General features: G+C 56.4%; 1 protein-coding gene across 2 annotated transcripts in view; it reads right to left on the bottom strand.

Moving 5' to 3' along the window:
* The window catches only part of EPHB2 (EPH receptor B2), a 213226-nt gene extending 202241 nt beyond the window's left edge, over positions 1–10985 (bottom strand). For both annotated transcript variants that reach the window (XM_043909168.1, XM_043909169.1), the window contains exon 1: positions 10778–10985. In XM_043909168.1, coding sequence (XP_043765103.1) covers positions 10778–10838 — 61 coding nt within the window. In that variant the 5' untranslated portion in view covers positions 10839–10985. The remainder of the gene's footprint in view (positions 1–10777) is intronic.
* Positions 10986–13367: the final 2382 nt, after the last annotated feature.

The following is a 13367-nucleotide window of genomic DNA, read 5'->3' as shown; positions in this document are numbered from 1 at the left end:
GGCAAGCCGTAACTAGAGAGCCTGCATGCCACTAGAGGACGCGTGCATCACAACCAGAGAGTGCATGCGCCGTAACTAGAGAGCCCGAACACCACAACTAGAGACTAGCACACACACTGCAACAGACACCAGTGTAGCCGAAAAGAAAGAAAAAAAGAGGGAGGGAGGGGGTTGCTGAAGCCAAGTTTGGACCACAGGTCAGCCCGGAACACGAGGAGATGTGTGCACACGGTGAAGGGGGCGAATGGGGGCCACTGGGCATCACCTCCAAAGACGCACTGAAGACCACGGGCAACACACAAGCAAACGTTGCATGTTAAACCGTTCGCAGCAAATGGTGCTTCCTTTGAAAGACTGGAGAGAAAATCAAGCCCAGCGTATATCCCCCTTGTCTCTGAACTGGATGAGGAGGCCTGGGATGAATCTGAGACGGCTCTGTGACTTGCTCCGACTGCAGGGGTGATGCTTTGTGACATCACAGCCCAGGCCTCAAGGAGTCTTACGGTTTCCTCTTTACCCTCTTGGGAGCTAGCCACCGTGGAAAGCTCGGTCTAGACTGGTGACGGGTGAGCGATCTTGAAGAGTGGGAGGGCGGGGGGTGGCCTTCCCGCTCTCCCTACCAGGGTCTCAGAGATGTAGGGGAGGCCACGGCAGACCTTCCAACACAACCCAGCTGAGTGCAAGCTCCAGAGTGATCCAAGCTGACACCACATGGAGCAGAATAAATGCCCAGCTGCACCTAGCCACTCCACTGAATCAGGAGGAATAATACATCACTGTTGTATTGAGACAGTACATTCTGGGGTGGCTTATTAGGCGGTAATGGATAACTGATACACATCCCGGGGGCAGAGCCCTGGCCTTTGTCTAGCTCTCCCGTCCTTGCCTGGAGCCTGGCACTGGGCGTGCAATCCCAGAGCTGGAAGGAGCCTCGGAAGCCACTGAGTCCTACCCCCTCATTTGAGAGAACAGGTGGCCGAAGCCTGGGGAAGAGAAGCAATTTACTCCAGATCACAAGAGACTAGAGGCTAAGCAACACCAACACCAACAGGAGAGACGGGGCGGATGCAGGAAGCAGACCTGAACCCTGCAGGACCCAGGCAAGTAACACAAATGTGTGACGCAAGCTGATGGAGAGCTCCCCGCCCCCCCAGCCCGCGTTCACGTGCTCCGTCTGAAGAGGCAGTCACTATTCGGCTCCAGCCAACTGTGGCCATGTGGGAATGTGGGCCCAGGGAAGCCAGATTGTCTGACTTCTCACAAAGCCAGAAACAGGATTTCTCTATAAACTCTCCTGATTCTTAAATGTTGGCTAGGAATTCAAATTGAATTGATGATCTCTGAGCCATCGAGACCCACCTTGGGCTTCAGGCAGGGTCTGGCCACTGGCCTCCAGCAAGTCGCCTTATTCCCCCAGGTCTCAGTTTCCTCATCTCTAAAATGGGCCCCATGGTTCCTGCCCACTTACTGGGTTGCTGTGAAAACCCAGTGAGCTAACGGGTTTAGAAACACAAGCCACAAATGGCCCTGTGACTGTTCCACAGCCTCTGTTCTCTGTGGAGGCACCCCTCACAATGTAATGAGTTAACACCCGATTTGTCTAAGTTAGAACAACATTATTCTGACCATTATGACAGCGATTGCTTTTTTATGGCAGGTTTGTGAGTTCCAGAACCCTCCCACTTGCATTATCTCAGGATGTTGATGGAGTCAGAGGCTGGATGGCTGCCTTGGAGACCCTCGTCAGAGCCAAGCCTTTTCTCTGAGCTGGGAGGTACATTCCAGAGGCTGCTAGAAGGTGGTGGTGCAGAGCAGGAGCTTCAAAGTCCTCCAGACCTGGGTTCGAATCCCTGCCTCCTGCTCCCTAGTTATGTGTCCTTGGGCTAGTCGCTTTCTGAGTTTTAGTTTCCACATCTGTAAAATGGGCACAATAACAAAACCACCAGGGCAGTTGTTGAGGTAGCTGCGTGAGATGACATATATGGGGTTGGCCAAAAAGTTCATTTGGGTTTTTCCATAACCTCTTAATGGAAAACCCAAACAAACTTTTTGGCCAACCCAATACAATGTCCTTAAGCAGAGCATCTGGCTGTTTTTATTATCACGTATGAAATTTGGTGTGAATTCTCTGGTAGCTCAGATGGTAAAGAATCTGCCTGCAATACGGGAGACCCAGGTTTAGTCCCTGGGATGGGAAGATCCCCTGGAGAAGGGAATGGCAACCGACTCCAGTATTCTTGGCCTGGAGAATTCCATGGACAGAGGCGCCTGGTGGGCTACAGTTCATGGGGTTGCAAAGAGTTGGACACGACTGAGCAACTAACATTTTCACTTTTTCATGGAAGTTGGTGGCTGGGAGGCCAAGGGTCAAGAATGAAGTCGCAGTGATAGAAGATCCTGTCCCTTTCCTGGGGTTAAGGGAGGCTGACTTGGAGTGGGGATGGGCTCTTGAGGAAAACTGCATTGGAAGCAGAGAGGCAGGCTGGAGGGAACTGGCAACTACTCAGCAAGAGTCAGATAGAACTTAACTCTGTATCTTTGACTTTTTCCTGGGGTGAAGTGAAGAGGGATGGGGGGAGAGCTGCAGACAGAGTCCTCGAGTAAAACGGCACTGACACCCCCTACTCTGAATGCAGTTTCCCACTGGTTTTGAGAAATAACAGCCACAGTTAATATTTACTGTGCACTCATCACATGTTAGATAACAGATTTAGTTACAAACGCAAATTCATCTTTTATGGACTAACCCATTCATTTGTCATAGCCACCTCAAGAACTATTATTATCCCCATTTTAGAAGTGAGGGAACCAGGGCTCAGAGAGGTTAAATAACTGACCAGAGGACACACAGTAAGGGACAGCCTGACTCCAGACATCCTTGTAACCTCTAGGCTCTGCTGTTTATGGAACAAGACAGAGAGTGGTCAGGGCTTGGCTAAAGGGTTCTGGGATTTCAAAGACAGAAGCAAGGGAACAAGGGTGCTGACATCTCACAGTCCTGACAACTGATAAACACAGCCAGGGCTGCAGACCAGGCTGCTCTGCTGGCCGCTGTAGACAGGACCTCATTTAACCCTCACCACGAGCCTCCGACAGGTAGTATCCCCAGTTAATGGATCAGCAAACTGAGGTTCAGACAGCACACTGCTTGCTCAAGGCCACAGAGCAGACAAGGTCTCTTCCCTGACGGTACCCTCTATCCCAAGGGGGCTGCAGCAGGGCTCCAGATGGCTCCAGGAAGCTCATGGGGCACGGCCCAGGCTAAGGTGGTCTAGGCAAGCCCCCTATGCCCCAGGTGATACAGAGGCACCTGGGAGACAGGTGTCTCCTCTCCACCCTCCGGAAGGCACCTGCTTTAAAAGGCCCTAAAACCCTAAAATGCTTTCAAGGAAGCCTTATCAGACAGTTGATCCCAATCAGCAAGCTTCCAGGTGCTGTCAGATCAATAGCCCACCCCATCCCTGAGAGGTGTGCAAACATTCTGCCCTGCCCTGCCCTCCCCCCGCCAAGCCTCCTTCCGTTGACCAGCAGGCCAGTGGCCTGGGCTGGTGAACACCAACTCAGATTGACTTCACTTCGTTTCGGCCTTTCCCAGTTTCCTGCTGAGGTTTCTCTTCCTCTTTTCCAGGAGTCCCTGCCTGCCCAATGGAAAGACCTGGGAAGTGAGTTAAAAATTACAGGTCCCCAGCCTCCAGCTGGATCTATCAAATCTCCAGCAAAGTCAGGCAAGCAGGCCAGGCCACAGGATGGGATGGGGCTTTGTTCAGAGGTGCAGGCCGGGTCCACCACTGCCAGGAGGCCCTCCTGGCCTCACCCTTCCACCTTCAGAGGGAGCAGAGTACCCCCTCCCTTGTCCAGCCCAGGTCTCCTATCACCAGCCAGTTCCATCATCAGCCCCTTCCTTTATGGGTCTCTCTGCCTGCAGGGGTCCACCCTCCACCCCAGGCTCACAGATAAGCTCTGCGCAGGCCAAGCTGACCGGCTGCGACCCTGGGCCTCGCGGAGTCGCCAGCACAGCTGCCCAGACGACCTGCCCCCACCCTGGCTTTGGGGTTGATGCAAAACCTTGACGAAGTGGAGGTGGCCAAAGGCATTAGGAAGGACAACCCCCGCCCCCCCGGGAGGGTCTGGGGCCATGGCAGGGCAAAGGGAGCTGGCAGTGGGATCTCAGGGCCAACCAAGGATTCAAACCCCCCCACTGGGAGCCTGGGTACGGGCTTGTGTTTTCACAACTGTTTTGAGAATCTTCTGAAAGCTAAGACCCCGCTTCCTAGGAAGATCTACGGTCACATCTGACATTCTATTATAATTTCAGGGTGATCCCGGAGTCCCATAACTAAGGCCTGTGGACCCCAGCTGAGAGCCCCTCTCCCAATTCCCTGCCATGGTAAGAAGCAAGTATTTTCCCCTGACAGAGCCCTGAAGAAAGAGGCAGAGATGGGGCTCTGGGCCTGCCCCACAACTGGGGGGTCGCCACCCCAAGGCTGGGGCAGTTGGGAGTCTGTGTGCTGGGTTGGGGGAGACACTGAAGCTCGGTTTGTGGGCTGAACAGTCTGAATGCCAGAAACAGAGGAGGTGAGTCAGGACACAGCCATCAGCGATCACAGGCACTCACTCCAAGGACGAGGACTTTGGAGGGGCTGAGAACAGCCTCTACACAGACAAGTACCTGACACTTCTTTTTTTTTGGACTCTACTTTATATTGGGGATAGCCAATTAATGGTGTTAGGATAGTTTCAAGTGGACAGCAAAGGGACTCAGCCATACATACACGTGTATCCATTCTCCCCCAAACTCCCCTCCCATCCAGGCTGTGACATAACATTGAGCAGAGTTCCCCATGCTATATGGTAGGCGCTCGGCGGTTATCCATTTTAAACAAAGCCGCGTGTACATGTCCATCCCAAACTCCCTAACTGTCCCTCCCACCTCTTCCTCCCCCGTCGTGTGCCTGACACTTTGTGTGGGTGTCCCCAGGAACCCCTGAGGAAATGGGAGTCCAGCTCCTCGCCCAGGGCACACCCAGGGTGCAGGGCTGGGGGATTTGAACCCAGGTCTGATTGCCCAGAAAGGCCACACCTTTTCTATGCCCCACAGCATCCGGGAAATTGGCTGCCCTTGTTTCCCACTAGAGTCGGAATCCTTTCTCCCCACCCAGCGCCTGACATGAAGGGGGTGCCTGGCGACTCTTTTAAAATACACGGATGGATGGAGGAATAAATGAATAAGTCAACTTGCTTTTGAATTCTACAGCATTCGGGCTTTAAATCTAAGCCCTGATTTCCTGGCTAAGACGAATACATGAAAGCAGCCTCCTTTAAAAATGAGAAGCAGGAGAAATAAACATAAAAGGAAAACCAATTCTAAATTAATCCCACTGAAGGTCGCTGGATCTTAGATAGGTAATGCCCGAGAGGTGGGCCCAGCAGAGGGCTGGGCTGAGGGTGGGAGAGACGAGACATGTATGGCGGGGCAGGGGCGGGCAGTCTCCCTCGACCCCTGTAAGGAGCGGACTTGCCTGGCACAGAGCTGCCGCTGGTCCATTTGAATCCTCCGCTCTGGCTGAACTGATCTCTTTATTATCCCCAAACATCTTCCTGCATTCTGTATCTCTGCTCACATCTGTCTTCTGCTTCTCCCTCTGGGAAGACTTCCTTCATCTCCCGGGCCAGAGGGACTCCCGTTTTCGTCTCTGTATCATTCTCCCGACACTGACTGTATAGCACAATATAACATACACATTCATTTGTTCACCCCACACTCATTCATTCATTCAGCGTTCCCTAGCTGATTATATCTTTCAGTTACCGGGCACCGGGTGACTGGGTTCGGTTCAGGGCACTGGGCTGCCACAGCAAACAGGGAAGATAAAAACCTCGGGACTTCCCCGGCAGACCAGTGGTTAGGGCTTCATGCTTCCACTGTGGGGGCCATGGGTCTGATCCCCGATGGGGGTGACGAAGATCCCGCAGGCCGTCGTCTAGTGTAGCCAAAAAATAATAATAATAAAATTTTTTAATTTTAAAAAATAAATTTAAAAAAACCCCCTCGTCTCTTGGAGTTTACAGTCGAGGGGGAGAGATGGACACTAAACAAGGAAAGCAACAAGTCTCTGATACCATTTCAGGTGGCAGTGGGTATTCCGAAGTGCGACGAAGCAGGAGGGACAGAAAGTGTCTGAACTGAGTCTGTGTTAGATGAGGTAATCAGGGAAGGCCTCTGGGAGGCAGCATTTGAACAGAGCTCTTTTTACCACTGGGCTTCCCTGGTGTCTCAGATGGTAAAGCATCCGCTGGCAATGCGGGAGACCCAGGTTTGAGACAATCCCCTGGAGAAGGAAACGGCAACCCACTCCAGTATTCTTGCCTGGAAAATTCCATGGACGGAGGAGCCTGGTGGGCTACAGTCCATGGGGTTGCAAAGAGTCGGACATGACTGAGCGACTTCACTTTCTTTTTATTACCACCGTGGACACAAAACTGAGCTCCCTCAGGGAGTTCACAGCCTAGCAAAGAACAGACAAGCTGGCCTTTTCTTTACTGTGCAGGACAGGTTCTAGCCCATCTGAACATTCCCACACACTGGAAGTCAGTGCTCTTTCCAAAAACAAATCTGGCCAGGTCCCCCGTGGCTCAAGAACCTTCAGTGGCTCCCCAATGCCCTAAGCATCGAGTCCAGACTCCTCAGCTTTCCATCAGAGCCCTGCCGTCCATCCTCAGCCCCATCCCTCTTTGCTGCCGTTAACACCCATCTCCCTCAGATACACCCAAGTATCACACACCAATCATCATGTCTCTAGGTCTTTACACATGCCCTTCCTTCTTCCAGGCCAAAACTTTGCCTCCTCTAAGTCCCAAAGTCAACCTCCTTTGCTTTTTGGGAACACAGTTCATTAACATGACAGGTGGCTGAGAAAGTTTCGAGGCAGGGAGAACGGGAAGTAAGAAAATGAGGCAAAGAATAAAGCTATAAATGACAAAGCAACTGGCTTCCATCCTAAATGGCTGCTGCTCCCCAGGTGGTGCACGACTTCCTCCTGGCAGGACCCAGGGCACACTTATCACATTGCACCTCGCCAACGGCTTCCCTGTCAGTTTGTCCCCGTCTCCCTGCCCGCCCCAGGGCCCAGCACCACACCAGCGGGAAGACACGCCCCATAAATATTTGGAAACCGAAAGAACGAATGTACGGGGCCTTCTCTGGTAGTCTTAGTGGTTGAGGCTTTGCCTTCCAATGCAAGTGGTGCCAGTTCGAGCCCTGGTATAAGAGCTAAGATCCCACGCGCCTTACGGCCAGAAAACCAAAACGTACAGTGGAAGCAACACTGTAACCAATTCAATAAAGGCTTTACAAGTGGTCTATATTAAAAAAATCTTAAGGAAAAAAAAGAACAAATGTACAGAGGAGACGGGTTTTCTCTGGTCCGGGCCTCCCTGGCGGCTCAGCTGGTAAAGAATCCGCCTGCAATGCAGGAGACCTGGGTTCGATCCCTGGATTGGGAAGATCCCCTGGAGAAGGGAAAGGCTACCCACTCCAGTATTCTGGCCTGGAATTCCATGGACTGTATAGTCCATGGGGTCACACAGAGTCGGGACTGAGCGACTTTCACTAGCAGCTGGTCCACCATTGGCCTCTTCTCCTGTTGGACACAACCCTGGGGGCACTACCATCCTCTCAAAGCATCCAGATGCTCCAGACTTAGGTTTCCTTTTGGGGGGGCCTCATGGTCTGGGGAGATACGAAGCTGGCCATCCTAATCTAGCCCCCAAGCTGTGTGCTAAGTCACTTCAGTCGTGTTTGACTCTTTGTGACCCTAAGAACCATAGCCCACCAGGCTCCTCTGTCCGTGGGATTCTCCAGGTAAGAATACTGGAGTATTTCCTTCTCCAGGGGATCTTCCCCCACCCAGGGATCAAATTCGCATTTCTTATGTCTCCTGAATTGGCAGGTGGGTTCTTTACCACTAGTGATACCTGGGAAGCCCAACCTAGCCGCCCCCTCACCCCAAAAAACTGCACACATCCTCTCTCCTGTCTCAAAGGCTGGGAATTTCCTAGACCTTAACACTCAGGACAGCATGGTTACTACTGGGTAGGAGGAGGAGGACGGGCCAGGCATGGCGGCTGCACTTCTCTGGGCACCGGGAGCCCCGAGGGCTGCCCCCTCATCACCCCGGGCTTCAGGTCTCCTTCCACAGACTGTCCTGCTCCCGGGAGGCTCCCGTCTCTTCTGGGTTGTGTCACAAGCAGCAGTGCCCATCTTCCATCCCCCAGAGGCCAGGCAGATCTTCAGGGTGACTTCTTCCCATCCATTATCTGGTCTGAATCTCACAGACATGCCTGTGAGACAGGCAGGACCAGCGTGATTACCCTCACTTGGCAGATGAGAACACTGAGGCTCAGGGAAGGCAAGGAGGGTGCACGTGAATCCTAGGAGGCTCGGGCGAACATTCTAGACTCAGGGAAACTGAGCTCCCTGTAGGGCAGGGAGCTGGTCCAGGGGTCCCCGAGTAAGTGAGAAGCCAGGCCTCTGACCTCCACCTCACATCATCCCCCCCTCCGTTAGGCCAGCTCCTTCTTAAGGCCTAACGGACTAGACTTCAGAGTATCCAAGGAGCAAAGGAAGAGACTGAAGCAAGGTTCAGGATGCCCACCGCAGCCCGCCTCCCAGTCTGCCTCCAAGTGGCAGCCCACGCCGCCACGCCCTTCTGGGACGTCAGCAGCCGATCAGCCCTGTGTCCCGGGCCCAGGGTCCGCTCTGGTCAGAGCTCCCCAGATTCTGACCGCCCCCCGCCAGGGCCAGGCCTGGACAGATGTGGCCCTTCCATCTACCCCCCCCCCACCCCGGTAATTAAAAACACACCGAGGGCCTTCCAACGCGAGAGGGGCCAATTTTCTTCCCCTCCAGCACCGCTGACTACAACCCAAAGAGCAATATTTATGCCAAGCTCCCCATAATACTGTAAACATCCCAACGTATAGCGGGCCAACGCATGAGTCATTTCCCCAAAGCCAGAGCTAATAAGTGGTACCTCAGCCCTATTCCAGGGAGCTCCCGCCAGCAGCCAGGTCTCAGGGCTGCCCTGTACACCCAGGGCTCGTGGCACCCTGGTGCCCCAGGAGCCCCACGCCGGGAAACCTCAGGCAGCCGTCAAACCCTCCAGGAGCCTGGGGACAGCTGCTTCCATGCCAGAAACTATGGCTGCCATCCAGGGACACCCCTTCCATGCCCTGAACTGCGGTCACTAAAGCATTCATTACTGAGAGAGAAACTAAAGTTATCACATGGGATCCCCCATCCGTCCTTTCCCAGAGTCTGCAGGCTCCATGCCTGGTTCGATCGGGTTATTTTTGGGCTTGGCTTTATGGGGTTTTTTGAGCTGCAAGAGGGAAAGGGACTTTGCATCACCCCCAAATGGCCCAAGATGAAGGTACCCCTCAGGCCTCAGGTGGCAGAATCCTGGAGAGGTTAGCCTGTTTAGGGACAAGAAAACCCAGCAAAATGAACAGAGCCCAAGCTTCCCAGACTCCAGAACCCCATTCTATTTTTATCACCCAAGGACCAAGGCGGGAAGCACTGGCTTTTCTGAGCCTTGGTTTCCCTTTCTAGTAAAAGGAAGTTAAGACTCTTACCCATCTGGATTCCCTGGAAGGCTTAGTTTGGGGAATCCAACAAAATTGCGGGTGGGAAAGCACTTCGTAAAGCTTCAAGTACCTTGTCAACTGTGCCACACGTTGTAAACCACAGTACTTTGCATATAGTGCAAAGTACTTCATAAACTGTAAAGCGGTTTGAAAACTGTAAAGTGCAGTACACACGAGAACCATTATTCATGTTCATTTCTTGCCCCACAAGCTCGGCCATTTCTGGGGGACACACCCAGAGCCCACTAACTTTCCCTCCAGAGCAAGCTGGCTCGGGAGACTGGGCAGCCGCCCTGTTTCCTTGGGGGTCGGGTGGGACCGACACACGAGGCCATGGGGGAGAGGGCCCAGCGACCCTGGCCAAGGCCAACCCATGGCAAGAGCATCTGGTCCGGCCCCGGCGGCAGCTGGAGAGTTCCCGGGGCTCCAGCAGCCACGCTGAGCTCTGCCGCCAGCGGGGCGGTGGCCGGCAGGGGTGCCCGGAGACCCCGCGCGGCCGAGAGATGCCCACGGACCCATCCCCCCGCAGTCCTCCAGGGGAGGGGACCCCATTGTACGCCGCGGGCGATGGGCAGGCACCGGCGCGGGGTGCTGGCGCGCTCACTTCCACTCTGCCAGTCCCCCCTCTTCGGGGCTCCGACCCCATCCCGGGGGCGCGGACTGGGAACCCCCACCCCGGACCAGTCGCGGTGCCTGCCTCCCTCCGCTCCCTGCCAAACTTTCCAGCCCCGACTGCGCTCCGGGCCCCCACCCCCACCCCCCGGCCGGCGCCCCTCCACCCGGTGCCGAGCAAGGCCAGGCCGGCGCGCAGGGGGGTGCCCGGGCCGGGGGCGGCGAGCGCGCGTGGGCAGCCCCCCGGCCCTGGGCGGCGCTCGCCGGGCTGGCTACAAAGCCTCGGCAAGATGGTCCCTTCGCCTCCTCCTGGCACAGTCAATCAGCGCCCGCCGCTCCCGGGCGCCCGCGGGGCCCGCGCCTCCCGGCGCGGCCGGACACACCTCCCCGCGGCCACCTGCGCCGGGCGCGAGCCCCGGGGCAAACTTTGCGGGGCCGCGGGGCGGAGGTGGGCGCCGGCGGCCGCCCGTGCCCGGCCGCTCCCCGCCCCCATCGCCCGGCCGCCCGCCCGCCCGCTCACCTTCCACGGCGGCGAGCAGCGGCAACAGCAGCAGCGCGGCCCCCAGCCTCCGCAGGGCCATGGCTGCGCTTCCCGGGGCCTCGGGCCGCGGCGCCGCGGGGCCCGGGCGGCCCGGGCGGGAGCGCGCGCCCCGGGCTCGGGGGGCCGGGGGGAGCGGCGAGGCGCGGCGCACACACAGCCGCCGCCACCGCGCAGCCAGCAGAATGAGCCATCCAGCCCGGGCAGAACGGGGACCCGGGCTCCGCCAGCGCTGGGCGCGGCCCACCTGAGCCGCGAGCGCGGGGGGAGCCCAGCCGGGCCGCGGGCCCCCGCGCGCGCCCCGACAGCCCCGCCGGCCCGCGCGCGCCCCCGGAGCCCCCAGCCCCTGGCGTCCGCAGGGGCCACCCGGGGGCCGCGAGCCCGCTGGAGCGCAGAGACGCCCCGCGCCCCGGCCACCGAGACCCCGGGCTCCCCCCGCGCAGCAGTGGTCTCTCCCGGCGCTGTGGCTCCTCCAGATAAAGCAGCGATTTCAGCCCAAATGTTTCTGAATTTTTATTGAATGCTGCAAAGCCGGAGAGCGTCTGGCGCGGCTGACAGGGGCAGGGAGAGGGGACCCGGGGAGGGGTGGGGGGAGAGGGCGAGGGAAGGGGCTGCCCAAAGCGGGGCGGGCCCTACCTGTCAGGGCCGGGAGGGCCACCCCCTCGCCTCAGCCCTGCCACCCGGGTCCCTGCAGCTCCGAAAGGGGCCGAACTGCAATGAATGAAGAAAAAAAAAAAAAAAGAGGTGGGGGGGGGGTGTGGAGATGGGAACAAAACAGGCGGCTTTCCCAGGCGCTGGGGCTGGGCTGGGGCCTCCGCCTGGGAGAGCGGGCCTTGGCGCTGACGCTGGGCCCTGGGGTGGGTGGGGTGTGGGGGTCACTCTGGCACGGGTGGGCCGGGCGCTGGCAGGCAGACCCCAGGCCTACTCCTCCTGCCTGGTTCTGAGCAAGCCCGCGAGCCCCTCCCTGGAGACCCTTCTGTCTGTATACACTGAATTTCTCCCTCTCTGTTCATCTCGTTCCCAGGGCAGTTCAGGGGTGGTGCAGAGGGCGGGTATCTGGGCAGACCACCCCAACCTTCCGTGGGATGGACCTGCGCGTGCCGCCCATGGTTTTGTGCTGTGGCTTGTCCCTTCGGGGAGGACACAACCCCTGGTTCCATCCCTGCTCTGACAGCCTTCATCACCATCATCAAGGGCTTTGCTGAGGCCGGATGGTCGGTGAGCTGCAGGGGGGGCGGCAGGAATCACCCAGTCAGGGCCTCTGGCCTTTGGGAGCCACACTGCTGAAAAACAAGACTTCACCAGGAGCTTCCTGCCCCGTGGAGTGGGTGTAAGGGCCCTGCGGAGGGTCGCAGGGTTTCAATTCAACCGAAGTCACCCAGACCTCTCCAAACCCTTTGTCCCACGCACTATCAAAATGTCCCCGCGATCCCCTCCCTTCAGATGCACCCTACAGTTCATACCAAGAAAAGGACACCAGAGACTCGGAGACCCCACTGAAGGTTTGGAAAAGTGGGGTCATCTTCAGAGGCTTCCAGGGTCCAACTGAAATGGGCCTCATCCTGAAAGTTCCCCAGGAGGAAGGAGGCCAGAAGGGCTGGCGGAGACTGCCTGGGGAGGAGAGGAAGGGAGCAGGGAGAGGAAATGAGGTGGGGGGTTGCTCCCTGGAGGCTTCAGACTCCTGGGCCAGGGTCAAAATCCACTGGGGTGTGGCTGGCTTTTATTTTTAGTTCCTGCTTCTCAGCCTTTGCAGGGGACCCAAGGTTTGAGAGAGCCTGAGCTTGGCCCATCCTGGGGCAAGACTCCCTCTCCTGGGCAAGAGGCTCCAAGCTGCTCTCCTCGCCAGGGTCAGCATCCAGGTGCCTGCGGGCTAAGTGGCTTCACTCTTTCCGATTCTTTGCGACCCTATGGAGCGTAGCTCTCCAGGCTCCTCTATCCATGGGATTCTCTAGGCAAGAATACTAGAAGAGTTTGCCATGCCCTCCTCCAGGGGATCTTCCTGACCCAGGGATGAAGCCCATCTCTCTTAAGTCTCCTGCATCGGTAGGTGAGTTCTTTACCACTAGCACCACCTGGGAAGCCCTATCTCTTCCGCAAATCAAGAAATATTTTGTGAGCACCTACTATGTGCTGGTTAGATAGCATCACCAACTCAATGGACATGAATTTGAGCATACTCCGGGAGCTAGTGAAGGACAGGGAATCCTGGCGTGCTGCAGTCCGTGGGGTCGCAAAGAGTTGGACACAGACTTAGTGACTGAACAACAATAAAAACTACGTGCTAAGGGGGATTCAACACTTCTGCCCTGTTTCTAGCCCCTGGGACCCTTGCCCCATCTTCCCACCCCAGTGGTACCTCCTTCTCTGATGCCAAATAAAGTATTTATTTTGGTATTTATTTGATATAAATAGTATTTATTAAGAACCTGGTACCAGAGTTGGACACGATTGAGCACGTGATTAGCATACCAGGCACGGGGCTAAGATTTGCTTGCACAGAGTTTAACCTTCATCTTTCAACGCCAGGAAGTAGGTGCTCACCTTTTCAGGTGATGAAATTGGAGACCAGACA

Source organism: Cervus elaphus, chromosome 8, assembly GCF_910594005.1.
Source record: "Cervus elaphus chromosome 8, mCerEla1.1, whole genome shotgun sequence".
Classification (NCBI taxonomy): Eukaryota; Metazoa; Chordata; class Mammalia; order Artiodactyla; family Cervidae; genus Cervus; species Cervus elaphus.
Note: the sequence above shows the minus strand (reverse complement) of the source record. Positions and strands in the feature narration are given on the sequence as shown.